This window comes from Sarcophilus harrisii, chromosome 3 (assembly GCF_902635505.1).
Source record: "Sarcophilus harrisii chromosome 3, mSarHar1.11, whole genome shotgun sequence".
Lineage (NCBI taxonomy): Eukaryota > Metazoa > Chordata > Mammalia > Dasyuromorphia > Dasyuridae > Sarcophilus > Sarcophilus harrisii.
This window is the reverse complement of record NC_045428.1, coordinates 59,043,271-59,070,972: the sequence shown is the minus strand read 5'-3', so window position 1 is coordinate 59,070,972 and position 27,702 is coordinate 59,043,271. Positions and strand designations below refer to the sequence as shown.

The following is a 27,702-nucleotide window of genomic DNA, read 5'->3' as shown; positions in this document are numbered from 1 at the left end:
TACCTTACCTCTCTTTAAAAACCTGAAGCCCTCGAACCAATCCTTCCAGGCAAAGGAGATCATATCTATTGGCAGGGACATCAATTTTGTAGAGAATGACATCAGAGGCACCTTCTGCTCGTTCATCTCCTTGTTCTTTACTTATAATTTCCTTTTCGGAAGTCTAAAAGCACACAACACAAAAATTGCATTCATTATAATGCGACTGAACAAATACCTAAGATGCTTTACAGAGCACTATGGCAAGTCTCCTAGAAAAAAGAAATTATATCAGTCTCTGTTCTATACAGCACCAAATATTTCATGAGTACTCAAATATTAAACATTATTCCCAGCCAAATCAACACATACACACTCCCTTATCTAGGTCAACAAATTTACTTCAGCCAACATGTTGTGCGTGGATCTTGGTAGGTACGGGGGGTGAATACAAAGATAAAAGTTTTAAAAAAAAAAATGATCTTTGCCTCATGAAGCTTACAGTACAGTAGACTGTGCCAGATACCTACAAAGGCAATTATAGTATGTAAAGAAATTGGATAGGCACCCTGGAAAAGACAGGTATTTGAACTTTTAAATTTGAAAAAGTGATGAAGTTTCATAGCTTTGTATCCAAAGACAGTAAAAAGCAATTTTGCTTAATGAAAAGTTCAAGACAATATAAACCCTTCTGCTTAGCATTTAAAGTTCTTCAAAACCCGACCCCTTGCTGGTCTTCTTTATTTTGCCCTCCTGTAACCACTCTACATTCCTGTAATCTTGGCCTTCGTGCAGCACCTCCCCTACTGTGCCAGTGCACAAGTTGTCCCCCACAGCGCAAAGGCTTTCCCCTTTCCCTCTTGCATTTTCTGACTTGAAGAGGGAGTGCAAAGCCCACTGCTCCACTGCTTCCCCAGCTGCTGAGGTTATTCCCTTCCATCTGCCCAGTAGTCTATGTGATGTATGTAACTCCTTGAAGAAGAAACTGTGTTTTTGCCTTCTGCTGTAATCCCAGTCCTGATCTGTCAACTGGATGGAAACATGTGGCTTAGGCCAGAGCCTAAGCAAGCAGGCCAGAGTCAGGAATCAGATTCAAGGTAGAGAGAAATGACTTTTGTGTGGCCAAATCTTGAGACCTGGACTGATGGCTTCACAAGAGAGCTAACAGCAATGATGTGACCAGAGCACGGACACAGCTCAGGTCCACCTGAGATAATCAAGAGATAATCGCATGAAACAATTCTGGGCTGAGATCCTCCAGAGAGGAACACAAAGGCCTGCTCTGGAAAACAGAGCATCACCCCATCATCATGATGTATCTCTAATAATGTAACACTTTAGGTTTTCAGAAAATTTCTCTTCTGTTTTCTCATTTGGTTCTAATAATTCTGTTACAAAATTTCTCTGGGTAATAGGAAGAGGCAACCCAGACTTGTGGAGGTCAAATGCCCAAGATCACAGAGAGAATGTCGAACAGGAGGGGAGCCAGTATCACCCAACCTAGCCCTTTCTCCATCACTCCACACTGTCACTTATGCGAGTGTAATATATTGTTCCTAACATTAGTGTATTACACAAATATGCCCTGCTGCAGGCATATGTGTGGCAAAAGAACCTAATTTCTTATAGCTTACTCATTTTACAAAAAGGCCACAGCATATACAGATTAGAACTTAATAATCAAGTTAACGACAGTAAAGAGACAATAAACATTACTGAGGACACATGTTATCATCTGAGTGGTTCAAAGTGGTAAGTCTATAATCTAACCCTAAGGTGATAAAAAGGAAGTACAACATATCACTCAAAATAAGTGTCTTTTTAAAAACACAAAACAGAAGATTTTTTAAAGATTGCTAATACATACGATTTCATCAAGCTCCAGACCAAATTCGAAGCACAGTTCATCAAATTCTTCGTCAGCTAAAACGAAAGAGAATTGATCAATTTTGATCAGTTTAAAACAAATTAAAATATTAACAAATGTTTTCATTGCCTTGAATTGATGAAACCATTATATATATATATATATATGTATATATATATATATATACACACACATATATATATCACATATACACATACATACACAATGCATGTATGTACACCTTTTGAAATGAGAGTAATGTAAATAAAATAAAAAATTTTTAACAATGCATTTGCTCTTCAAAAATCAACATGTAAAGAAATTACTAGCCAAATCAAATAAGAATTTATAGATTCTCCTCAGAAAAATAAAGGAGTTGAGTGGTATCACACATGTTCCCAGCATCAACAAAAGGCATTTCATGGGATTTGTGGTCATCTAATCATAACATCCCAAGGTGCATAAGCAGGAAGTTTAGCAGAAAACTCACATCATCTCTTGAGGGTGAAAAAAAAATACAAGTTATGTAAGAAAATCCTTCAAATTAAATTGATATATGCTTTTGATATTCATTGGCATCAGGGAGAAAGTGGGTTCAGGGAAGGATGGCAAAAATTATATTGGACAATAAATGAAGAAAGCCAAAGGCTTATAAATCCATATGGAGAAGCCTATACTGGTTGTGATAAATGCTTTTTTGAATAAAAATTGAAAACTTTCATGAAACTTTTTATTTATCATTTTAAATAAATGTTCATCTTAAGATGCTATTTTAATAAAAACAACTAGGTGTCCCAGTGGACAGAGCACCAGTTTTGGAGTCAGGAGACTCGAGTTCAAATGTGACCTCAGAAATATAACACTTACTAGTTGAGTGACTCTGGGCAAGTCACTTAACCCTTACTGCCTCAACAAAAAAGATCATGGCAAACAACAAACTTCATTTTTAACAGGCAGAGATGTAATAATCACTTCCAAACTAACAGTCTATAATGTAGTCAGAACATCAGCTAAAAGCAAAAGCCAAAAGGTAAAACACAAATCAAAAGGATAAAGCTAGGAGGGCACTCATATTTAGGATTATAGCAGCTTCAACCAGTTCTATATAAACATTCTTCCCAAAGTGGGAAATGGAGAAAAAGAACACATTGACTATTATTATGTCCTTGAGATAGTTAATCAAAATGTCTCAGAAATTGCCAAGCAACTCAGAAGAAAAGACTCATGAGATCAAAGACTTAGAACTAGAAGGGACCTTGGAAGAAACATCTAAAACATTTCATTACAGATATGGAAACAAGCTCAGAGTCCCCATAACTTGGCTGGGTCACACAGGTCTTAATCATTAAAAGGCAGGATTTGAACCAGGATTCTGGGCTCTTTCCCACAGACCACCCTGCCTTCACAGAGCTTGGGGAAGAAATTATGGTTTGAGAGCAGCTAGACCAAGTCATCACAAGGACACGTATAGAGGAAACCAGGCATGAAAAGTCAGGAAAAGTGTTAGGATCGGATCGGGCGAAATGTGTGCTTCGGGCACTCCAATTTTGAAAGTATCCAGGGTTGATTCTTAAAAAATTAACCCCAAAATTGAAAATATCACAGAAGGTATTTTAGAAAAGAAAAAGAAAAAAAAAAAAAAAAAAAGATGCCTGTGAAGACAGCAGCAACAACTAATCCAAATACTGTATTTCTCATTTCTATAAATCACCATGAAAGCAGTGGGGGGGGGGGGGGGGGGACACATCTTCCTGCATGATCAGAGGACCTCCTCCATGAAGCACAAAAAGGAATATTTTTTGGAGGGGTGGGGGAGCACATCACATCTATAACACATCTGACAAAATCATAAAATATAAAATAAAACTGTGCTCAATGACTTCAAGAAAGTTTGTATCAGCACAGAAAAATGTAAGCTTAATCAGACAAGATACCTATCACAAATAGCAGGTAGTGATAAGGTACTGGTCAGGGAGTCAGGAAGACTTAAGTTCAAATTGGCCTCAGGCAAGTACAATTGGTCAGTTTTCTCATCTGGAAAATAAGAACAATCACAAGCACCGGTCCCTGACACAGGGCCGTCTGAGAATAAAAATCAGATAATGTTTGCAAAGCCCTCTGAGAATATCAAAGTGCTATTATTATAACAAGTTACTAAAATCTTAATCGAAATCCTATTATTCAACAATTCATTCAGTGATTTAGTCAAAGGAGATGTTTCAGATAAGTGGGAGAAACATATCCACCAAAAACATTCATGGCTTTTTTTTTCTTTTGTGGGATATCCATCACTTAAGGAAGGTGTCTAGCAAATCAGCTCCAAAAAAAAAAAAAAAAAAAAAAAAAAAAAAAAAAAAGATTTCCAGGTGAAACTCCAATTTACAGATAACGTTCTCATAGCATTAAGCTTTAAAACAAAAAATTTTTAAAAAACCTATAAATTTCACTCGGGAAAATGATACATCAAGACCGAAAGCTGGATAATGTCCTGGGTCTTGAATTGAATATCTCAGACTGGAGCATATTTGTAAGGGTTTTCAAGGATTCTAAATTGCCCACCATTAATATCAATAGTCTCCCAAGGAGGTTATAATCAATATTCTCTCCGTGAAGATGCCCTAGTGGTGCTATATAGTTGTGAATTATGGAATTATCATAATAGAATTAAAGTCGCACGGAAGGCAAACAGGAATTAGGAGGGGCAAAAAAATAACCCCAAAATTGAGAATATCACAGAAGGTATTTTAGAAAAGAAAAAGAAAAAAAAGATGCCTGTGAAGACAGCAGCAACAACTAATCCAAATACTGTATTTCTCATTTCTATAAATCACCGTGAAAGCAGTGGGGGAACGACATCTTCCTGCATGATCAGAGGACCTCCTCCATGAAGCACAAAAAGGAATATTTTTTGGAGGGGTGGGGAAGCACATCACATCTATAACACATCTGACAAAATCATAAAATATAAAATAAAACTGTGCTCAATGACTTCAAGAAAGTTTGTATCAGCACAGAAAAATGTAAGCTTAATCAGACAAGATACCTATCACAAATAGCAGGTAGTGATAAGGTACTGGTCAGGGAGTCAGGAAGACTTAAGTTCAAATTGGCCTCAGGCAAGTACAATTGGTCAGTTTTCTCATCTGGAAAATAAGAACAATCACAAGCACCTGTCCCTGACACAGGGCCGTCTGAGAATAAAAATCAGATAATGTTTGCAAAGCCCTCTGAGAATATCAAAGTGCTATTATTATAACAAGTTACTAAAATCTTAATCGAAATCCTATTATTCAACAATTCATTCAGTGATTTAGTCAAAGGAGATGTTTCAGATAAGTGGGAGAAACATATCCACCAAAAACATTCATGGCTTTTTTTTTTTCTTTTGTGGGATATCCATCACTTGTTAAGGAAGGTGTCTACCTGCATTTTTGATTTCCTTCACAAGCTAATTGTACAATAATTCAGAGTCTGATTCTTTTTGTACAGCAAAATAATGTTTTGGTCATGTATACTTATTGTGTATCTAAGTTATATTTTAATATATTTTAACATGTACTGGTCATCCTGACATTTAGGGGAGGGGGTGGGGGGGTAAGAGGTGAAAAATTGGAACAAGAGGTTTGGCAATTGTTAATGCTGTAAAGTTACCTATGCATATATCCTGTAAATAAAAGGCTATTAAATAAAAAAAATTAAAAAAAAAAAAAAAAAGGAAGGTGTCTAGCAAATCAGCTCCAAAAAAAAAAAAAAAAAAAAAAAAAAAAAAAAAAAAGATTTCCAGGTGAAACTCCAATTTACAGATAACGTTCTCATAGCATTAAGCTTTAAAACAAAAATTTTTTAAAAACCTATAAATTTCACTCGGGAAAATGATACATCAAGACCGAAAGCTGGATAACGTCCTGGGTCTTGAATTGAATATCTCAGACTGGAGCATATTTGTAAGGGTTTTCAAGGATTCTAAATTGCCCACCATTAATATCAATAGTCTCCCAAGGAGGTTATAATCAATATTCTCTCCGTGAAGATGCCCTAGTGGTGCTATATAGTTGTGAATTATGGAATTATCATAATAGAATTAAAGTCGCACGGAAGACAAACAGGAATTAGGAGGGGCAAAAAAATAACCCCAAAATTGAGAATATCACAGAAGGTATTTTAGAAAAGAAAAAGAAAAAAAAGATGCCTGTGAAGACAGCAGCAACAACTAATCCAATTACTGTATTTCTCATTTCTATAAATCACCGTGAAAGCAGTGGGGGGGAGGGGACACATCTTCCAGCACGATCAGAGGAGAAGGAGGTGCAGTCTGGACAGCAGACAGCGGGAGGTCCTCCGGTAACGTTCAACTGCACGTTATCAGAGGCAGGAGTGACCCAGAAGGAAGGAATAGAGGGAAATGGACAGGTCAAATGGTCCCTTGTTGTCATCCCATTCCCCAGAGAGAACAAGAGGAAGAGATCTTTCCAGGGCACTCGTTACACCTTCCGCAGGAATTGTTAGGAAACTACAGGGCATAAGTTACACACGTGACCCCCGTCCGCTCCCAATCCCTCCCCCTCCCCCTCCCCCTCCCTCTCCCCGGGTCCGGTCAAGGATTACTCCTCTCCCCAACCCAAGGAGGGGGCGGGGGCTTAGAAACTACCCCCCTGGAGTGGGCTCCCCAGCTGTGGCCATGTCACGGCCGCACTCACTGTAAGTTCGGCCCAAGGCTCGGAAGAGCAAATCCCGGTTAACGCTGACTGTCGGCATGGCTCCTCCGGGGACACTGCGCCTGCGCGCTCGGCCCGGTTCCGCGGTCCTGAGAGCAAGGACCCTGCCTCTTGGGATGAGGCCGTCCGAAGTAGCTCCTGATTCGTTCTCGTTCTTCCTGCTCTCTTTTGGTTCTACAAGTATCCCGAGAGCGGTGGCTGATGCTATCGACAGACCTTGATATCTGGGGCAAAGAATCTGAAGGGGAGAAGACTACAGGGGAAAAAAGGTAAGAGGCTGAAACACCACAGAACAGGCAGTATTGCGGACAGCCCAGATTGCGAATCGATTTCATCAGCCGGGAAGGGAAGGACCAGCAGCAGGATGAGGGCGAAGCCTAGGAGAAGAGGCGGAGCAAGGGGATGGGCAAAAAGAGAGGGGGACGCAGAAGCGCTCTGTGGGCGGGGCCATAGTGGGCGTGGCCACAGTGGGCGGGACCTTGAAGAGAAATGGGTGGATATAAATAGATGGGCGGGGCCAAAAGGAAGCGTTAGCGTACCCAAGGGTTCTGGGTAACGTTACTGGAACCAGGTCGAGGAGAAGGAAAAGCGTGCCGTCTGCTGGGAAGAAGGACGCCCGTGTCAGTGACATGTTGTCATGGTTACCCTGGAGCTCCATCACAAATCCATAAAATGAGGGCCCCAGTTCAACAAACTTTAATTCGTCAATAATCAATCAGCAAACATTTAGTGAGTGCCCACTGGGCATCGGGCACACGGGGCAAAGACAGAAGCCATTCCTGCTTGCATACAACAAAGGACACTGTCAAATTAACTATGACTTTGATCATAGATGACTTCCCTCCCCCCCTCCCCCTACAAATTGAAGTCTATTTGGGACTAAATGTATGAAACCTAGAAAGTTGCCTAAAGGGTAAATAATTTCCCCTTTTTCAGATAAGTAGTGAAGATTTATAAATGCAGGTTTTTCTGACTCCGCTAGTCTATGAAAAGGAAATTAAAAGAAGAAAAAAATTAAATTAAAAGAAAACAATCTTCTATATTCTATAGGAGGATAATTCAGCTCCTTTGCAGAGCTGTTCAGAAAGCACTTTATGTTCTTTAACGTGTCTTAGAAATATGAGTTGTTAAAACTGGATCAAACAATCCTCCTTTGTTGGGAGTTTTTCCATCTATTAAGATAAGGTTTCTGGATTTCCTGGCTTTTGTGCCTTTGTCATTGACTACAATCTGTTCCCAATCTGTCTTTCCACCTTTATTTCCCAGTACACTTTAGCACAAAACGTTGATTTCATAGATCCTGAATCTTCTGTCTTCTAATCACAATATGAGTATCCCAGTTTGACTCCTTTTTTTTTTTTTTATGGTTTTGCAGGGTTCTGGGGTGGGTTTTTTCTCAATATTATTTTATTTTTCCAACTACATGTAAAGAGTTTCATTTTTGTAAGATTTTGATATCCCTCCCCCCACTTCCTTCCTCCCTAAGACAGCAAGCAATCTGATATAGGTTATACATATACATTCATTTAAAACATATTTCATATTAGTTATGTTGTAAAAGAAGTTAAGAAAACAGAACAAAAAGAAAAAAAAACATAAGAAAGAAAAAACAAACCAAAAAAAGTGAAAATAGTATGTTTCCATCTGCATTCAGTCTTCATAATTTTCTCTCTGGATGCAGATAGTATTTTTCATTCCAAGTTTATTAGAATTGTCTTGGATCACTGCATTAATGAGAAGAGTTAAGCCTATCATAGTTGATCATCACAATCTTGCTTTTATTGTGCACAGTGTTCTCCCAGTTTTGTTTATTTCCTTTAGCATCTCTCTAGGCTTTCCTGAAATCAGCCTGCTCATCTCTTTCTTGTAGAACAATAATATTCCATTATATTAATTATCATAACTTATTCAGTCATTCCCCAATTAGTGAGCATCCACTCAATTTCAAATTCATCTGGCCTCTTTGTTGATGCTATAATTTCCCCCAATTTGAAATGCATTTCCCTTCCTTTTCCAAAAGCCAGTCTTCAAATCTAAGCTTAATTCTCATTTGTTTAACAACTACTCAAGACCACTTCTTTTTCCCTCTCCTCTGAACTCCTCAAGTGCTTGTAGCTACCCTCTTTTTTTGACAAAAAATCACTATGTTGTTGTAGAATTACAGAATATTAGGGTCAAAAAGATTCTTTGAGAAAATATAATCCAACCTCATCTCTTTATAGTTGAGATGAGGAAACTCTTCATAACGCTTTCATAATTCCAGAAAGATGAATTTATTTGCCCAAGTCACATAGTAAATGGCAGACAAAATCTGAAATGAAAAGAATAAGTTAACTAAATGATTTTTCCATTTTCCTGTAATACTTCTGGGTTCAGAGATGGTTGAAAAAGAGGTAAATGATATTTCTAAATTCCTTTCCCCCATTATATTATGAACAGTTTTAGATAAGGCACTGATTTGCCTTTTTTTTTTTTTTTTTTTGCCTTTCTTTGTATCCTAAGTATGTAGCACAGTGACTAACAACAATAATAACAAATAAAGACAATTTGTTTTATGTGTGCTTTAAGGTCTATGAAGTGCTTTACAAATATTAGCTCATTTTATCCTCACAACTCTAGAAGGTAGGTGATATTATTATCCCCTGTTTCAAAATGAAGAATTGAAACAGAGGTTGTGATTTGCCCAGGTTCCCTTTGCTAGTAAATCTATTTTTTGTTTTTTTTTGCTGAGGAGGCAATTGGAGTTAAGTGACTTGCCCAGGATCACACAGCTAGGACGCGTTAACTGTCTGAGACTCAAGATTTGAACTCAACTCCCCCTGACTTCAGGGCTGGTGGTCTAACCACTGCACCACCTAGTTGCCCCTTTGCTAGTAAATCTGAGGGATATTTGAAGTCAGGTCTGCTTTTTGATATGACCTGGATCATCAGTGGATTCTCTGGATAATCTTTGATGTGACTTCTTGGACTAACTCTAAAAATATATCACTGCTTCAATCTAATTTGAGATCAAAGGAAGAATGAATTTAAAATAGTGAACTGAGAAATTCTGTACTGTCTTCTAAATGACAATGCCTTTCACAGTCTGAAAATATAAATTCAGAAGTTATTTATGGTAAGTTCTTATCTGCCAGTGATTTGAAGGTAAGTGATTCTATGAAAAGAAAAGACAGAAGGCCAATGTTTATTGGTTGCAGTGTTTTTATTTGCTATATATCAAAAGCTAGTCTGTATCTGATTCAAGTTTAAAGTATCTCCTTGGTGGAAAAAAAGAAACCAAATCCTGGAGCCTCTCTTATCTTACTTTATAACATCGTGAAACTCATAACAGAAAAGAAAATCTCTCTCTACTGGCCAAAAATTGTCTGTGACCAACTAAACTCCTGAACCAACTGAATACTTTTAAGAGGTTCCACAGAGCAGCTTCAAGCTACCACGATTGTACAAGTCAGGTCCAGGATTTCAAGGAAGACAGATAAGGTCTCCTCAGCTGATCTATCTATGAAGTTTCCTGATAATTTATAAATCAATTTAGTTGCTATAATCATGAATAGAAGATGGGTTCCAGATATGTATTCTAGATTTAGGTTCCTGATAAATGATGCTATAATTTGAGATGAGGCATTTGGCTCCATCCAAGCAATAGACTAAATGCTGAATAGCCCACAGCTGTTAGAGCTTGTGTGGTTTTTATAGAGATGCAGGCAGGTGAAGACTTTTACGAATGCACCATTCTTAGATGACTAACTTCAGGTATTTTTGATCCTTTGTCATGAAAAGGTCAGATGAGGCCAGACATGGGATTGGTAGAATTCCTTTGGAATGATGGGTTACATTCATGGCTATTCATTAGCTTCTCTAGCTAAAAGAAGTTGGTATAATCAACTTGCATAAATATTGTGCTGGATGCTCATGAGATCCAGAGACATAGATATACAGAATGAGAAATAACATTCATGAGCAAGTCTCTCTGGATCTCAGATTCCTAATAGATAAAATTGGGATAATGATGCTTTTACTACTTACCTTACAGGACTGTTGTGAAGAAAATGTTTTGTAAAAGATGTTATCAAATATTTTACTAATGTACAAAAGACAATGGAGAATCATGGATTCAGGGCCAGCCCTGTCTTTGATCTGTACCATGTGATCATGGGTAACATACTTCATATCTTAGGGCCTCAGGTAATAATATTCTAAGACTCAATATAGTTATAGAGATCTTGACAGAGTTTCACACTCAGAATTTTCTGTACTAAAAAATCAGAGGTCCAGCTAATAGACTCAGAAAAATGTACCAACATTTCTGCTCTAATTAGGGTCCCTATTCCTGGGGTCAAACTCTCTTGAAGTTATATTTCAATATAATAAAAACTCATGACAGACTGTGTCACTCATTTAATCTCTCTTTCTCTCTCTCTGTGTGTGTGTGTGTGTGTGTGTGTATAATCTCCACATATGAGAGATGAGTATAAAACAGAAATCTAGACAATGCTATGAGAATTTGGAGAGGGAAAACTCATTTGTATTTTGTTAAAGAGTGGGGTGGAGGGATCAAAGAAGTTTGCAAAAGGGAAGAACTATGGGAGATGGGCCTTGTACAAAGACTGACACGAGTAGGGAACTCCATTCCAGAATGAAGTACAATATATGCGCAAAGGCAGGACAACAGAAGGTAGGATAGAAATGGTGATTGCTCCCATTTAAGGGGTTTACAAACGCATTTTCTTTATGACATGGCCTTCATGATTGGAATGGATTTTCCCACTTATTTTATTCAAGGCCCATCTTCCTAAAACCCTCTTTGATCCCTTCACCCCACTCTCTACAGAATACTAATAAACTCTCCCTCCCCAAATTCTCATAATGTTTTGCCTAAACTTCTGCTTTGTACTCATCTCTCTTACTGATATATGGAGATGGGGTATAAAATTACAATTTAAATGAGTGATTCAGTCAGTCATGACCATTAATTTATCATATTGTAATAGAACTTCAAAAGGGTTTGCCCCCAGATTAGAGACCCCAAGTAAGGCAGAAATCTTGGTTCATTTTTCTGGGTCTAGAAGCCTACCTCTCTGATTTTATTAGCACAGAAAATTCTGAGTGTGAAACTTCTCCAATATAGAAAGTCAAGACCTCTATAACTTTATATTTAGTCTTAGAGTATTATTACCCGAGGTCCTAAGTTATGAAGTATATTACCCCAACAAAAATTAGAATCCAAACCAGTTTGTCATCATTGAAGGATCATTCTCTGAATGAGGTGGGGGGAAAGGACAAAGAAAGAAGACTGGAAAAACTGTGACAAATCAAGGCATACTGAATGAATGAATGCAAAAGCATTTACTAAGCACTTGCTGTATGAAAAGCACTGAGCTAAATGCTGGAATACAAATAGAAGAGTACCTATCAGAAGCAAGACAGAACACACCCTGAATCCAGGACTCCATGCTGCTTTTTTGTTTGTACTTTACTATATATAATTAGGTAGAATGACATCTTTGCTTTCTTACTCTGTTCCTAAACTTTTAAAAATGCATCATTGTAAAAATAACTGAAGTGGAATAAGTGACAGAGGAAGAAGCACATTTGGAGAGAATTAGAAGCTAGTAGTAGTCAAGTCAAAATTCAAGGTTGGAACTTAGGAAAGAGTCTAGAATGAGTAGGTGACTACTGAAAACAGCCAGAAAACAAGACTCTAAGCAAGATGATGAATCTTAGATTTATCGGTTTTAGTGCTGGACACAAACTTTGAATCAAGGCACACAGGAAAGCAATAGTCAGAAGCCATAAAATGAAAACAACAATAATAATATTGACATGCATAAGGTTTTAAAAATCCTCACAAGGAAGACAAGTTGAATTAATGAGAAGAACACGACATGGAATCAGAAGACCTGAATTTGAATTCTATATTTGCCATTTACCACCAATAGAATCTTTGACTTTCTGAGTTTCAGTTGCTTTGTCTATAAAACCAGGCAAGTGTCATTCTATGATAAAATCCTCAGATTCTTTTCTGATATGGTCCTCTTCAGACATTTGTTATCCATCCAAAGCTCACTCATCTTATCCCAAAGAAGTTAATTTTTTAATCCTCTTATGTAACTTCCCATTCATACCTATTAAATTTTATCATATTCAATTCAGACTAACATTTTAGCCTGACTTTATCAGAATCCAAAATCAGTAATCAGAATAGCAGATAAAGTTCAAATAGCCAGAAACGAGGAAAACTATTAGGACCAAGACAAGAGAAGAGAATAACCATAGCAACTTCCCTGTTGGGAGGTTCCAGGCTTTTGTAGTGGAGGCAGTACTCAACCCCAACCTAAATAGCCCTGATTGAATAGGTAATTGAGAATGCCACACACCTGTGGAAGGTATTCAAGGACAGTCATACAATGTACTTCACCAGACAGATATTAATATGGGCTGGGCCTCTGTTTCCATTGTCCCAGGCTCCACCACTTTCATCACAAGCCCTTCACATTTTTTTTTCATTTTCCATATCGGTTTTTTTTTTTCATTCTAGAGTAGAATTTCTTAAGATTCCATGAACTTTAAAAAGATATATTTTGATAATTCAATATAATTGATTTCCTTTTAATCCTATGGATTTTATTTTATGTATTTAAAAACATTTTTTGGCACATCCAAGGACTTTATCAGAAGGTCATGGAGGCCAATAACTCTGGAAAAGGTTCTGGTTTAGTAGGTGCCAGAATAGTAGTGGCTCTTTAAATACCAAGCTCTTATTATCATTAACATATATGTGTATTTAATAATATCATTTCTATCATTAAGGTTTGCATACAATGCTATAAAGGTAACATATTTAGCTGAGCACAAGACATTTATTCATTCATTCCATTCACTCAAAATGTATTGATCCATCAGGAAGGAAAGAAACTATTTATTCTCCCCATCAGGGTCCCTGATGCGGTTGTACCCCATTCCATCAAGTATATGGCCTCACTCACCGTGAAACTTTGCCTTGTCATCCAGAATGAAAACATAACCACTTGCTAGCTGGATATAAGGGGGATCTGGTAGTTCAGATAACCTGATAAATTTGCTCAAGAATATTATCAAATACAATAATGGATATAAAGCACTTTGCAAACATTAAAACATATAGCATTTTGCTATATAAATGACAGTTATTTTATTACTATTTCCTATGATCTCTAGATAAGGAATGATTGAGCCTTCTACTGTATTACTGAACTCAAGCAGTGTTTATAAAGCAATTACAAGAGAGAGCTGGTAAATCAATACTTTTTTTAAATCCAATCAACAAAATAATTAAACCTAGATTTTAGCAACTGCCGATTTTCAGTGTAAATGTTCCCACAAAAAATTTTATAACGGGCCTTTAAAACAGTGTGTCTGCATTTCAGTGCATAATAACTACTGAGGCAGATAGCTTATCTCTAGTATGAGCATTTTGCACCTAGATAGTCGGGAAATGATTTATATACTATGAAAGAAGTCTTAATTGTAGCAAAAAATAAAAAGGATCACATTCATGGCTTAATTAGAGAAAGAAATCTGTTACTGATATTAATAACAAAATCTGTTTTTTGCTTAATGATGATTTCTAGGTGATTTGAAGAATTGATATGGGATTTGCATTATGTCTATTCTATGGTAAGGTTATATAGTTGGTGTTATAGACTTTACAAGGAATATTGACATTATTATAAGTTTAACTGCCCCAACAAAATAAAAAGATAAATTTTGCCTTTATTTAATATTTAATTTTTTTATGTGTTCTGGGTAAGCAAAAAGAATGATGAATTAAGAACTTTTTGTAATCACATATAAGACAACTTTAAAAAAATCAATAAAAAAGGTAAAGGCATTAACTTTAGCCTTTTGAATGAAAATATTATGCATCTACTTCCTGTATGTTGCATCTTCTGGGAAGACAATTGAGTTCAATTCAAAAGGCATTTTAAAAGCACATATTAGGTATAAGATCCTGTGTTTAATGCCAGAGAAACAAAGACTAAAATAAAGCTTGGCATTAAGGAGTTTGCATACTTTTGGGGGGAATGATATGCACATTGAGCCTAACCCCTTTAAGTTTTAATTCAGTATATAATGAATACTTCTCTTTCTCTGCAACACATGTTTTAAGACGAACTAAAAAAAAAAAATCTCATTATGCCTACATTTTCCTAATCAATTTATTTACAGGAACATGCTAACTTAGATGATCCACTAATGTTTTATGTGGCAAAACAATAAGTATCTATTGGCAAAATCACAATGCTACTTTCTTGCTGCTGAAGACAATTATGGTTCCTTGATAGAAAAGTAATGATCCCTTAATTAAAGAAAGCGATTTTTTTAATTACTCATGCCTAAAAGCAATCTTTTGTAATCCACGAAGAAATGTTAACAATCACTTTCCTTTACCCTTAATTGTAAGAGAATGGGGGATCAAATAGGTCTCCAACATCTTGAGGCCTCTGGGCAGGAATGATCATTGGCAAAGTTGTGAAAAAAAAGTTAGCCTTTAATTCGATTCAAAAAGCCTATTATGTTCTAGGCATTATACATACAAAAACAAAAAAAGAAATAACTACCTTCAAGAAATTACAGTTCTGCTGGGAGGAAATGAAACCTATAAAGGGAAATCAATTTAAATAGATACATAATTAATACAACTCTCCCTGGGGAACCTTCTTGCAAGGTAACTGGGGGAAGTACTAGCAAATAGGGAACTCGGGAAATGTCCTTTGCAGGAGAGTTACACGACTTAAGAACAAGGATGGCATTTCATCTTTCTGACTACAGAGCCTAGTACTAGCAAAGCCGATAGGGGGATTTTTTTAAAGTATTCTTTTTGATGGGGATGATATGGATCTCACACATAGATGTGAGAAGTCCCTCCACTAATTTAGGTCACACTCCATAACCACTCCATAAGTCTTAGAGGGTGGTCAAAGGTCTAGAGAGATTGTGAATCCTGCCTGTGAATATCCTAGTAGCAAATATCAAAGGCAAAATATTTGAACTGGGATCTTCTTGAATCCAAGTCCAGGACTCTGTTAATCATACCACACACAGCATTCTCTTTATTTCATTATGGTGCCTCCCCTGAATGCACTTGCTGCTCAATTCTGCAAATTGTTCCATTAGATAAATTAGTCAATACAACAGTAAAATCAGAATAAACCTATTAACTTATCACCAGTTGCTATCATGAAAGAATCATATTGAAATAAAAGCCAAGAGTTCAGTGGTTGTAGTGTAGATAAAATGTTAGTAACAACTCATATTTATAAGACCATCCTTGAGGTTATAATGTTCTTAGTATTTTATTTGATCCTCACAACAACCCAGTGCAGCAAATAGAGCAAATGATAATAATCTCATATTATAGATGAGGAAGCTGAATTGTGGAGTTGAAGTGACTTGGGGCAAAGTTACATCATATTCAGGGCAGAGCTAGGACTCTAGTCAAGTGATTTTTAACTCTTGAAGGCTTAAATTCTCTCATCTGTAAAAAGGGAATTATAATGATTCCAAGTCTAGAATTTTTAAAGGAAATTAAAGGTTGCTGTCAAGTTGTATTTAACTATGATGCTACTTGGGGTATTCTTGACAGAAATATTGGGGCAATTTGCCATTTCCTTCTCCAGTTTATTATGTAGACAAGGAAATTGGCAAACAGGATTAAGTGACTTTCCCAGGATCACATAGAGTCTACAAAGAGTCTATAGCTGGATTCAAACTCAGGAAAATTAATCTTTCAGACTTCACCCTTCCACACTTTTATCCAGGTTGCTATAATTAGCAGATAAAACAATACCTTATATTTACATAATATTTATTTACATTTTTACACAATGCAAGCATCCCTTCCAACTCTAAATCTATGAGCTCAAAGGTAAAGAGACTTAATTAAGTCCTCAGTTACTAGCACATATAGAACTTCATCATATCTTTTAGTTGCAGAATAAATGAAATGAGATATGGCTTCAAGGGTGACATTTTCTACTGAAGGACATTATCAGTTTTTAACATTATCAAGTATTAGAATCTTTTTATTTTGTCTTTTGGAAACAGGAAGGTGAAAACTGACTCACGATTTCCCACTTTAAAAAAACCAAACAACAAATTGGGTTGTCCCCTCTGCCCCACTGGCTCTTAGGAATGAATAACCCTGAGTTATTTCTAAAGTTCGTTTTTTCTTTCAATAGTACTTTCTTTTCCCAATTAATTACATTTAAAGATAGTTTTCAACATTTATTTTTGTAAGATTTTGAGTTTCAGTTTTTTTCTCCCTTCCTCGCTTATTTTCCCCTCCCCAAGAAAGAAAGCAAACTGATGTAGGTTATACATGTACAATCATTTAAGATAAATTTCCATATTAGTCATGTCATGAAAGAAAAATCAGAACACAAAGGAAAAACCATGAGAAAGAAAAAGCAAACAAAAAAAAAATGAAACTAGTATGCTTCCATCTGCATTCAGTTCTCTCTCTGGGTGCAGATGGCATTTACTATCCCAAGTCTTTTGGAATTGTGTTGGATTTTTGTATTGCAGAGAAGAGCTAAAGCCATCATAGTTGATCATCACATGATCTTGCTATTACTGTATACAATGTTCTCCTGGTTCTGCTCCCTCCACTCAGAATCGGTTCACATAAGTTTCTCCAGGCTTTTCTAAAATCACCCTGCTCATCATTTCTTATAGAACAATAATATTCCATTATATCCAAATACCATAACTTATTCTATCGCTTTGCACTTTATTTTCATTGTCTACAAGATATCAGGCATCTTTCAGAGGCACCCTGCTCTTGAGGATCTGAAAATCAGATTAATCATCCACTTGTCATTTTCTTCCTTTGCAAGTAGGGGAGGGATGGACGAGGCAGGTTTCCTATATTTTCCTTTCCGGTACCACATTATTATAAATGCCTAAGGGGCCTCTACTGCCTGATCCACTCTTCAGGTCTTCTTAGTGGAAGAGTCCAGGGATCGATTTTTTTTCCCCCTCAAAATATTCGGTTTCCGAAGCTGTGTAAACCACAAGACCAAGCTACGGAGCAGAGTCTGTAGAAAATAATTCCGCTCCACTTTTGCCTATTGATTCTCATGCCCATCGTTTCTCCAAGGAGTCATTTATCTCTTCCAATAGTTGGCTTGGAGTTCTTGGAATAAGAGCTGAAATGAGCCACCAAAAAAGGTGGGGGGAATGGACTGGTTAAGAAGCAAAGGCCAGCTGTTTAGGTGATAAGCCACATTAGCTCGTAATAAACGATTCCGCTTGCTCAATCTGCTTGGTCTCGGCGGGTCAGATTACCCCCTCTGCTCTCACTACAATCTTTACTTTCCTCGGTCTTCGGAGGCCGGGTCAGTCTAATTGGCCGACGGACCCTCCCATGGCAGCTGCCACCCGGGCCCCAGGCGAGAACCTCTGGACGTCTGCCCGGGAATGATTGGGCAGCCCCCAAAGCCAAGGCAGGGTCAAGGCCGCGGTTCCTCCCCCCCCCCCCACTGGGCAATGGCCAGCTCAAGGTGCCCTCAGGCTGCAGCCTGGTTAGTGGCCGCGGGCTCTTGGACAGGCTCCCCAAGTACGCGGAGTGGGAGCAGCGCGGGCGCACCGGGGCTGGGGGCGGGGGCGGGGGCGGAGGCGCCGGGTTTCCGACTTCCTGAAGGTATAGGAGAGGAACACCAGCAGGCAGCACCCGAGATCGGGCTGGCTCCGCTGCCCTCCCACCTGCCCCGGCGGCGGTAACGGTCCGCTGCATTCGGGTTTGCATCCAGCCGACTGATCGACGCACCGACCGACGGACACACGTGTCCCGCGCAGGCCATGAAGGTTCAGTTTGCCCCACTAAGCCTCCCCCTGGAGAGGAGGCTGCAGACCGCTGCGGTGCTCCAATGGGTTTTCTCCTTCCTCCTACTGGGTAAGAGCCCCACCAGTTGGCTAGTGGGATGGGGATGCCCCCAGCCTTGACGCTCCCGTCCTGCCCTCGGCGCTGTCCAGTCCTAGGCGGTCCCCTTCCAGGTCTGTCATCTCGGACCCAGAATTTGACTAGCTAGCTGCCTCTACCCACTCTGCTCCCATCACCCCGCCTCTCTTCCCCTTCCACCCAGAAGCTAAATCGTAGCTAAACAAATTATGGAGAGAACTAAGTTTCACCCATCAAACCAGCCGAGGGCAGGACTGTTGACAATCATTTAAATGGAAATATAGGCGCCCCTCTTTCTTTGGGTCAGGTATTAAAACTATATATATATATATACCAGGGCTTTCCTTGCTGCCCGCAGCCAAGACAAATAACTGCTTTGATTTTTTCCCCCCTTGATTTGTGGTTCAGAAAGCGGGGGACGCTGGATCTGTATACGTCAGGGAATTGGATTTCTTGAAATCATTGGACCCAGGAGCATTTTCCAGGCATGTTTTAAGTCCAGTCCACTGCTTACATACTTAATCAGACCCAACTAGGGCAAAGACAGGCTTCTTGATGGAAGCTTGCCTGATGAGCTAAGGCACCTTCCTCCAAGGCGCTTTCTACTGCTAGCTTTATTTTGTGGGGCTGTGGAGGTTTGGATTCTCTGGACCAAAGCTATCTTTGGAAATCTTTTTATTAATTTTTTTTTCTGAATTTTTAAATGTGCATTTCCATATAGAGAGCAGAATACAAGAAGAGGATTATGTTTTTAATTGTGAGTGCCCATTTCATATGGTTTGCTTTTGTGGAAATAATTTTGTGTTCTGTTATCTCTGATCTTATATGCCTCCTGGGGCCTGAAAGGCAAATACAAGCAATGATGTTGTTTGCCTGCAGTTTACAAAGTCCTGTCCTGGAAACTGAAAAGATACAAAGTTTAGATAAGACTAGGACCTTATACTCAAAAAGCTTAAGGTGTAGGTGATAGAGGAAATACAAACAAAGCCACAATATTCAAGATAACTGCTTTCGAGAAGTCTAAAACTAAGTTGTTTGAGGCCTAAAGAATATAAACCAGAGTTGCCTGAGAGGAGGTTTGGAGAAATCCAGGAAAGATTCCTAGAAGAGGTGGTATTTTGAGTTGGACTTTGCAAGATGAGTAGAAGTTAATAGATGTTGGGTTGCCCGTCCTTGAACCCCTCACTACTCCATTCCATCACCAGTCATTTTTCTAAAAGACAAATATGATTGTGTCATTTGTGATCAGACCACTAATGAAATTCCAGATGTTCTCAATTACCTGTAAGGATAAATTATAAACTACTGTGTTTGATGTTTAAATCTCCTTACTACCTGGATAATTTTCAAGTCTTGTGACACCTTACTCCCTGCTTTTTAATCCAGGCATAGTGGCCGCTTGTCATTTCCTACGTACTGGCTGGGGCCCCTCCCAAAACTACCTTTGCTATATTAAAGATATATCTTTCTGGGTACATGCTGTATCCTTAATATAAGCACATATCTAAGCTTATTGAGCTCAGGGATTCTTTCACCTATGTCTTTGTATCCCCAAGACTTAGAAATGGCTAGCACTTTGTAAGCATTTGATAAATGCTTGTTGATTGATTAAAGCTGGAGAAAGCAGGCATGTCGAGTATGAGAAAGGAAAGTGTGGAAAGCCAAGCTTGAAATGTACTGGGGGCAGAGAATTATTTGATTTAGCTGAATAGACAAAGATAGGGGAGGAAAGATTAGGGTTGAAAGGTAGGAAGGCCCTAAGTTATGGAAGATTCATTAGTTAGTTCATAGATCTAGAAAGGACCAGAGAGTTCATCTAAACTAGCTCTCTCATTTTACAGAAGAAAAAACTGAGTGGTTTCCTCAGTTTCTGAAGTATCCAGAATGGTTAAGGTAAACACAATGGATAGAGCCTGGAGTCAGGAAATCCCGAATTCAAATTTGGAAATAATTTTGTTGGATTTTGTAAAATGGGTAGAAGTTAAACCCTCCATCCTAGTTTGATTCCCCCATCCTTGAGCCCCTCTCTACTCCATTTCATCACTTGCCATTTTCCTTAGGAACAAATCTCATTGTGATTAGATTATTGAGGAATGTGCCTTGAGTAGTTTGAGAAACTAGCTTGTGACTCTAGACAAGTCACTTAATTTCCCTTTCTCAATTTCCTCAATTGTAAAATGGGGATGATGATGGATAATAATAGCTCCTACTTCCTGGGGTTATTGAGGTTCAGGTGAAAGAATAATTGTATTTCACTTAGCATAATACCTGATATATAACAAGCTTTATATAAATGTTAGCTATCAATATTTTTCAATGAGGCAGAATTGAAATTGTAATCGACCTTCTGTCCTCTGACTGTTGATTCATTATCTTTCCATTTTACAATATGATGCTAGATAGGAATTTGTACTTTCAATGATAGACAGCAGGGTAACCCCATGAAGATTTTTGAGTGGAGGAGTGATACTTACATGATAGATGTGATCCTGGCAGCAAGCTAGGATCATAATAAGTTAGAAGGGCAAGAGTGGATATACTTATCATTTACCTGGCACTTTCTATTTTCCAAAAGGTTTGTTCCTGCCGAAGGACTTTTATCTCTCCTTTCGTATAATTTAATCAGCCAAAAATATTAATTTAACATTTTAACTTAGATTCAGACCAGACTTTGAGTCATGATTCTATTTATAAAATATTCCCTCCCAATCACATGTAAAAAATAATTTGTAACTTGTTTTCTTTTAAGTTTTGGGTTCCAATCCAAATTCTATCCCTCCCTCTTCTCCCCTTCCCTCCCTGCCCTAAGTGGGTGATAATCAGATATAGGGTATACCTGTGCAATCATGTAAAATATTCTCATGTTGGTCATTTTCTAGAATAGAGAAAGAAGGGGGTAAAGAGAGAAAGAGACAGGAGACAGGCAGACAGATTATGCTTCATTCTGTGTTCAGACACTATCATTTCTTTCTCCAGAGACAGTATTTTTCATCATGAGATCTTTGATATTGTTTTGGATTTTTATAGTGCTGAGAATACCTATGTCTTTCACAGTTGATCATCTTTATGATATTGCTATTACTATGTACAGTGTTCTTTTGGTTCTGTTCACTTCCCTCTGTATCAATTCTTATAAGTCTTTATAAGTTTTTCTGAAATCATTCTGTCTTGAATCATGATTTTAAGACTAGCTGTAGGATCATGAGGGAATCCCAGAATATCAAAGTGAAAAAGGACCTCGGAGACCATCAAGTCCAAATCTAAATCACAAGGAACAACACCTCTTACAAGTTCAGATCTTCACTTGAATATGTGCAGAAAGGGAAACCCCACTAATTCCCTATGGAGTCCCATTTCATTTTGGACAGCTAGATTGCACTCCCTTATGTGAAATCTAAATTTGCTTTTTTGAAATCTGACCCACTGTTCCTAGTTATGTCCTCTGAGATCATAGCGAATAAGTCCACATGGAGTAGGGAAATAGGAACCTAGATCAATGATTTAATGGATTATAAGTATCCCAAATAAATAAGCTTCCCCTACCAAAGCAGGGGAGCACTTTCTCTGCTAGAGACAGTTCAGTGGCACATGGATAATGCACTGACCCCAGAATCAGGAAACCTGAGTTCAATTCTAGCTTCAGACACTAATTGTGTGACCATGGCAAATAACTTAATTGCTACCTGTCTCAGTTTCCTTAACTATAAAATGGGAAATATAATACCTATCTTATAGGGTTATTCTGAGACATCCAGAAAGCTCAGAACAGTGGCTGGAACATAGTACTTAATAAATATTTATTTGTCCCCATTCCTCATCCCCATCTCATCCCCGTATAGTCTTAAAGAATTACCTAGTGTTGAGCAGTTAAATGATATGCCAGGGTTATGCAGACATTAATGTATCAGAGACAAGATTTATGTCCAGACCTTTCTGGCTTCCAAACTAGTTCTTGTACCCACACAAGGAGCTTATAAAAAAAAAATTTTAAAAAACCGGTTATGACCATTTGTGAGTCTTCTCTAGGTAAATGCCTCCAGTTCCTTCAACTGGTCTTTAGAGCATAGCTTAGGGCCCCTTCAACATCCTAGTTGTCTTCTCTGATTTTTCTCTAGCTTATCATGTTCTCCCCCATCACCAAAAAAAAAAATCTTCTTTGGACTAAATCTCCCAATCCCTTTAATAGCCAGACCTAAAAATTCACTTACTGATTTCCTCATCCCTAAAAAATGGTGATGAACATCTATTACTTACCTTTCAATTGTCTTTTTAATTTTTTAAAAATTTTTTCAGTCAATCAGCATTAAGTGACTTGCTTGGGGTCACATAATAGGAGACTGTAGGTGTCTAAGGTAAAATTTGAACTCAGTTCCCCCAAATTCTAGAATCGATGGTCTATTCACTGTACTGCTTAGTTGCCTTTTCAAAGAGTTGTCTTTTTTTTTTCTTTTCAAAAACAGATTTATTGGCCCCTTCTAACTTGGGGAATTATATCAGTGGAATTTTGTTTTTTTTTATTATATTATAACTGTTTATTTACAAGACAATTGCAAAACCTTTTGTTCCAACGTTTCCCCTTCTTCCCTCCACCCCTTCTTCCCTCCACCCTTTCCCCCAGATGGCAGGTTGACCAATACATGTTAAAAATGTTGAAGTATAAGTTAAATACAATATATGTATACATGTCCAAACAGTTTTTGCTGTACAAAAAGAATTGGACTTTGAAATAGTATACAATTAGCCTGTGAAGGAAATAAAAAATGCAGGTGGACAAAAATAGAGAGACTGGGAATTCAATGTAGTGGTTCATAGTCATTTCCCAGAGTTCTTTTGCTGGGCATAGCTGGTTCAGTTCATTACGCTCTATTGGAACTGATTTGTTTCATCTCATTGTTGAAGAGGGCCACGTCCATCAGAATTGATCATCATATAGTATTGTTGAAGTATATAATGATCTCCTGGTCCTGATCATTTCACTCAGCATCAGTTCATGTAAGTATCTCCAGACTTTTCTGAAATCATCCTGTTGATCATTTCTTACAGAACAATAATATTCTATATTATTTACAAACCACAATTTATTCAGCCATTCTCCAATTGATGGGCATCCACCAAAGAGTTGTCTTTAAGAAAATTCTAAGGAAATCATTTCTACTGAAAAACTGTATCAGCTCTGCTTTACTGATACATTAAAATGATTTCACTTATGCTTTTCTTTTTTTTTGGCCAGTGAAAATGGAATGAATAGTAGCTACAATGTATTTTTAATAAAAGAAAATTTATACAGAACCTAAAGCCTCCAGCTTTGTGATTCCTTTGAAATATATATAGAGAACAGCATTTATTAAGCATTTACTATGTCAGGTAATGTTAAGTTCTAGGAATAAACGTTCAAGCAAGCTAAATGGTCTTTGTTTTCAGGGACCTTGCATTCTAAATACATAAAAGATATATACATATAAAAAAGGACCAGAAAGTGGGAAGGGGGGAAATATATTAAGCTAGTAAAGGAAGAAAAGCAACATATGAAAACTATGGCTATGGGAGCAAAGGACTTCTAGTCAGTCATGGGAGGGATGCTATAGCTCTATCCATTTTTTCCAGTTAGGGTTGGGGGAAAGGTCCTAGCAGGGAATAGCCATGATCTATATAACTTTTGGGCAGTAAAGAAAAAAGGGAAGAATTCAAAAAGGTTTTCAAAAATCCTGGGATGCTTAAAACTCTTCTATGCTAAGAGATTCACCATTTTATCCCTTTCTTTGCTGAAAATCTTCAACTTAGTTTAATGAGAACTTTCCTCCTGTCCCAAGTGAGAATGTATCTCCAATTTTATAATGGAAATCAATACAAAAATAGCATTTCCTTTATAAACATTGATGGAATGCAAAATAAAAAAAATATTTGTAAGGGATGTACTGAGAAGAATGTATAAGTGATTAAGGAACAGCCTTTCCTTACAATGAAATTACAGTCAGAAATATTTGAATGAGGAGATTCTGATATCTTGGTGATTTTGTTGCACAGTTAGGAAAAAATTGCTCTTGAGGTTTCTAGATCATTAGTATACAAAAATTAATCTGAGTTTATTATCTTGGTGATTTTGTTGCACAGTTAGGAAAAAATTGCTCTTGAGGTTTCTAGATCATTAGTATACAAAAATTAATCTGAGTTTATTTTATGAATTTTATTTTTCTTAAAATATGAGTAAAGATAAATTCCTTTTACTACTTGTTAGAGAAAGTGGAAGTCTGGGAGAGTTTGGTACATTGGTAAGAATGGAAATAAAAGAGAATTGACATATGGCCTTTGACCCAGAATGTTACCTTAAGCAAACACAAGTGTTTTCTGACCTTTGTTTGCAAGGGGCCAAATATAATCCTTTGAGTGAAGACCATCAAGGTTAGTTTTGGAAAATGTACTGATGATGCAGCAGATTTTTATATCCCTTCACCTTTGGTCCACAATTTAGAAGAATCAAATTACTAGAGAATGCTGGATGAGATGAAGTTAAGAAATAAATATAAATTGCTCCCATAGCTTTGAGAATATTTTCTTTCATGCCAATTGAGACCCAAGGAATTAAATAACATTTTGATATGTCTAATTTGGAAACCGAGGATATAGAACAAACTATAGGACATTTTAACATGTCTTGAGAGTGAGAGCTTGTGAAAAGTAAATTTAAATCTAGTGAATGCTGAAATTCTATAGCTAGAAGACTAAAGGTTTTAAAGCTTGAGTCAGTTTTCAGTTGTCCCATCTTAATGTGAAGATATGCCTCACAAAGTGATGTTAAACAATTAAAAAATAATTATTAAGCTCCTTGCTATAACCAAGCATTATAGTAGGTTCCAGAGATACAAATACATAAGGAAATGAGGAATGGAATATACATTTATTAAGCACTTAATGTGTGTTAGGAACTATTTTTACAAATATCTTTTTTTTTGTGATCCTCTTGACAACCCTTTGAGATAGGTGCATTTTATAGTTGAGGAAGTTGAGGAGATAGAAATTAAATGATTCATTCAGAGTCCCACAGCTAGGAAATGTCTGAGGTTGCCTTTGAAAGTAAGTTGTCTTGTCCTCAGGACAAGCAGTTTATTTACTTTGTCATTTAAGTAAGGCAATTGTTCACTTCAAGAAATTACATTCTACTGGAATAATCTATCACAGATGATGAATGCAGGAGCATATAGAATAAAAACAAAATCTACTTCCTTTTCCCTTGCCCCATGTACTATCCAAATGAAAAGGAAGAAAAAGGTCCCGTTTAAGATGAGCATCCTTGTCATCAGTAGAAGTGTTTTGTAAAGAAGAGAAAAAAGAGGTTGGTGAGATGGTGTACTGGATAGTGCACTAGCTTTGAAGTCGGGAGGACGATGCAGAGTTCAAATGTGACCTCAGACACTTAACACTTCCTAGGTATATCACTTACTTCCTAGCAAGTCATTTAATTCCAATTATTCAGAAAGAAAGAAAAGAAAAGAAAAGAAAAAAACTAGGATTTTTCTCCTCCTTTTCCCCCTTCCCGCCTTGAATGTCTCACATTTGGGGGATGGAGCATATAAATATCTATGTGACTATTTAAGGCAGGAGTAAGCACTACCAATTAATTAGCAAGATTAGGAAGGGCTTCCTGTAGGAATGGCATATGAGCAGAGCCTTGAAGAAAGCCAGGGATTCTAAAAAGCAGAGGTCAGAAAAGACCAAGACATTCTCTGGTGGAGCAGATTGTCTAAAAACATGGAAGAAAAGAAGAAATTTATAGGATAACTTTATTATAGATTTAAAAGAAAAGGTGTAGAGGGCCAAAACTCTGGAGAAGTACACCTGAAACAAGGTGTTAACTTGGTGGAATTGATGAGATCATGGTTTTCTAGTTCACATATATCCAGTTTGATATAATGATATAATCACTTTAGATTGGCTTATGCTCAGTGTACTATAATGATGTAATTGTAATAGGGTATTTAAGAACTGGGGACAAAGTGAGATTCAGACAGACCAGTTGAGAATGGCAGACTGTCAGACTGCTGGAGGAGACTGACTCAGACTGAGATTGGGTCAGATTATGACAGAAAGGCAAATTGTATGTAATAGATTTAGTTTAATGTGCAATCATATTTTATTATACAATGTTATCGAAATACTTGTTTTATTCCATAAATTAAAAAACTATGAGATTAAAAAATGAAATACTGATATTGGGGAAGAGTCAATGAGCTACTTGGCTTGTTAAATTTTTTAAAATTCAGAGCCAAACAAAAAACGATTTCATATATATATATATTATAGAAGAGCAGCTTATATATAACAAAGAATCCCTACCCTCTAAAGTATACTTAAGTGGACTAGTTCACTTGGAACATACACCTTATATTTCTTTATAAACATATATTTTAATTCCTTAGTGAGGGCAGGAATTTTTATTTTATTTAAAAAAATTATTAAAGCTTTTTATTTTCAAAACATATGCATGGATAATTTTTCAACATTGATCCTTGCAAAACCTTCTGCTCCAAATTTCTCCCCTTTCCCCCCATTTCCTCCCCTAGATGGCAAGTAATCCAATATATGTTAAGCATGTTAAAATATATATATTAAATCCAATATATGTATACATGTTTATACAATTATCTTGCTGCACAAGAAAAATCAGATCAAAAAAGAAAAAATGAGAAAACAAAATGCAAATAAACAACAATAAAAAGAGTGAGAATGTTATGTTGTGATTTACACTCAGTTCCCACAGCCCTCTCTCTAGGTGTAGATGATTCTCCTCATCACAAGATCATTGGAACTGGTTTGAATCATCTCATTGTTGAAAAGAGCCACGTCCATCAGAATTGATCATTGTATAGTCTTGTAATTGCCATGTACAATGATCTCCTGTTTCTGCTCATTTCACTTCACATCCGTTCATGTAAGTCTTTCCAGGCCTCTCTGAAATCATCCTGCTGGTCATTTCTTATAGAACAATAATATTCCATAACATTCATATACCAAAACTTATTCAACCATTCTTCAACTGTTGGACATCCACTCAGGTTTCAGTTTCTTGGAGGGCAGAATTTTTTTAAAAAATCCTTTGTTTACAAGGCTATGCAAGGATCAATGTTGAAAAATTATCAGTGCATATGTTTTGAAAATAAAAAACTTTTAAAAAAATAATAAAAAAGAACAGAGACCTTCAAAAA

At 37.1% G+C, this 27,702-nt stretch overlaps 2 protein-coding genes across 2 annotated transcripts in view; one reads left to right on the top strand and one right to left on the bottom strand.

Annotated features, from left to right (window-relative positions):
- FARSB (phenylalanyl-tRNA synthetase subunit beta) overlaps positions 1–6,923 on the bottom strand; it is a 72,935-nt gene extending 66,012 nt beyond the window's left edge. The window contains exons 1-3 of the mRNA XM_031957967.1: positions 6,544–6,923; positions 1,847–1,902; positions 9–163 (exon numbers count right to left, since the gene is read on the bottom strand). Coding sequence (XP_031813827.1) covers positions 9–163; positions 1,847–1,902; positions 6,544–6,601 — 269 coding nt within the window. The 5' untranslated portion in view covers positions 6,602–6,923. The remainder of the gene's footprint in view (positions 1–8; positions 164–1,846; positions 1,903–6,543) is intronic.
- An 11,313-nt stretch (positions 6,924–18,236) lies between these two features.
- Positions 18,237–27,702, top strand: part of MOGAT1 (monoacylglycerol O-acyltransferase 1) — a 36,979-nt gene continuing 27,513 nt past the window's right edge. The window contains exon 1 of the mRNA XM_003766147.4: positions 18,237–18,496. Coding sequence (XP_003766195.1) covers positions 18,403–18,496 — 94 coding nt within the window. The 5' untranslated portion in view covers positions 18,237–18,402. The remainder of the gene's footprint in view (positions 18,497–27,702) is intronic.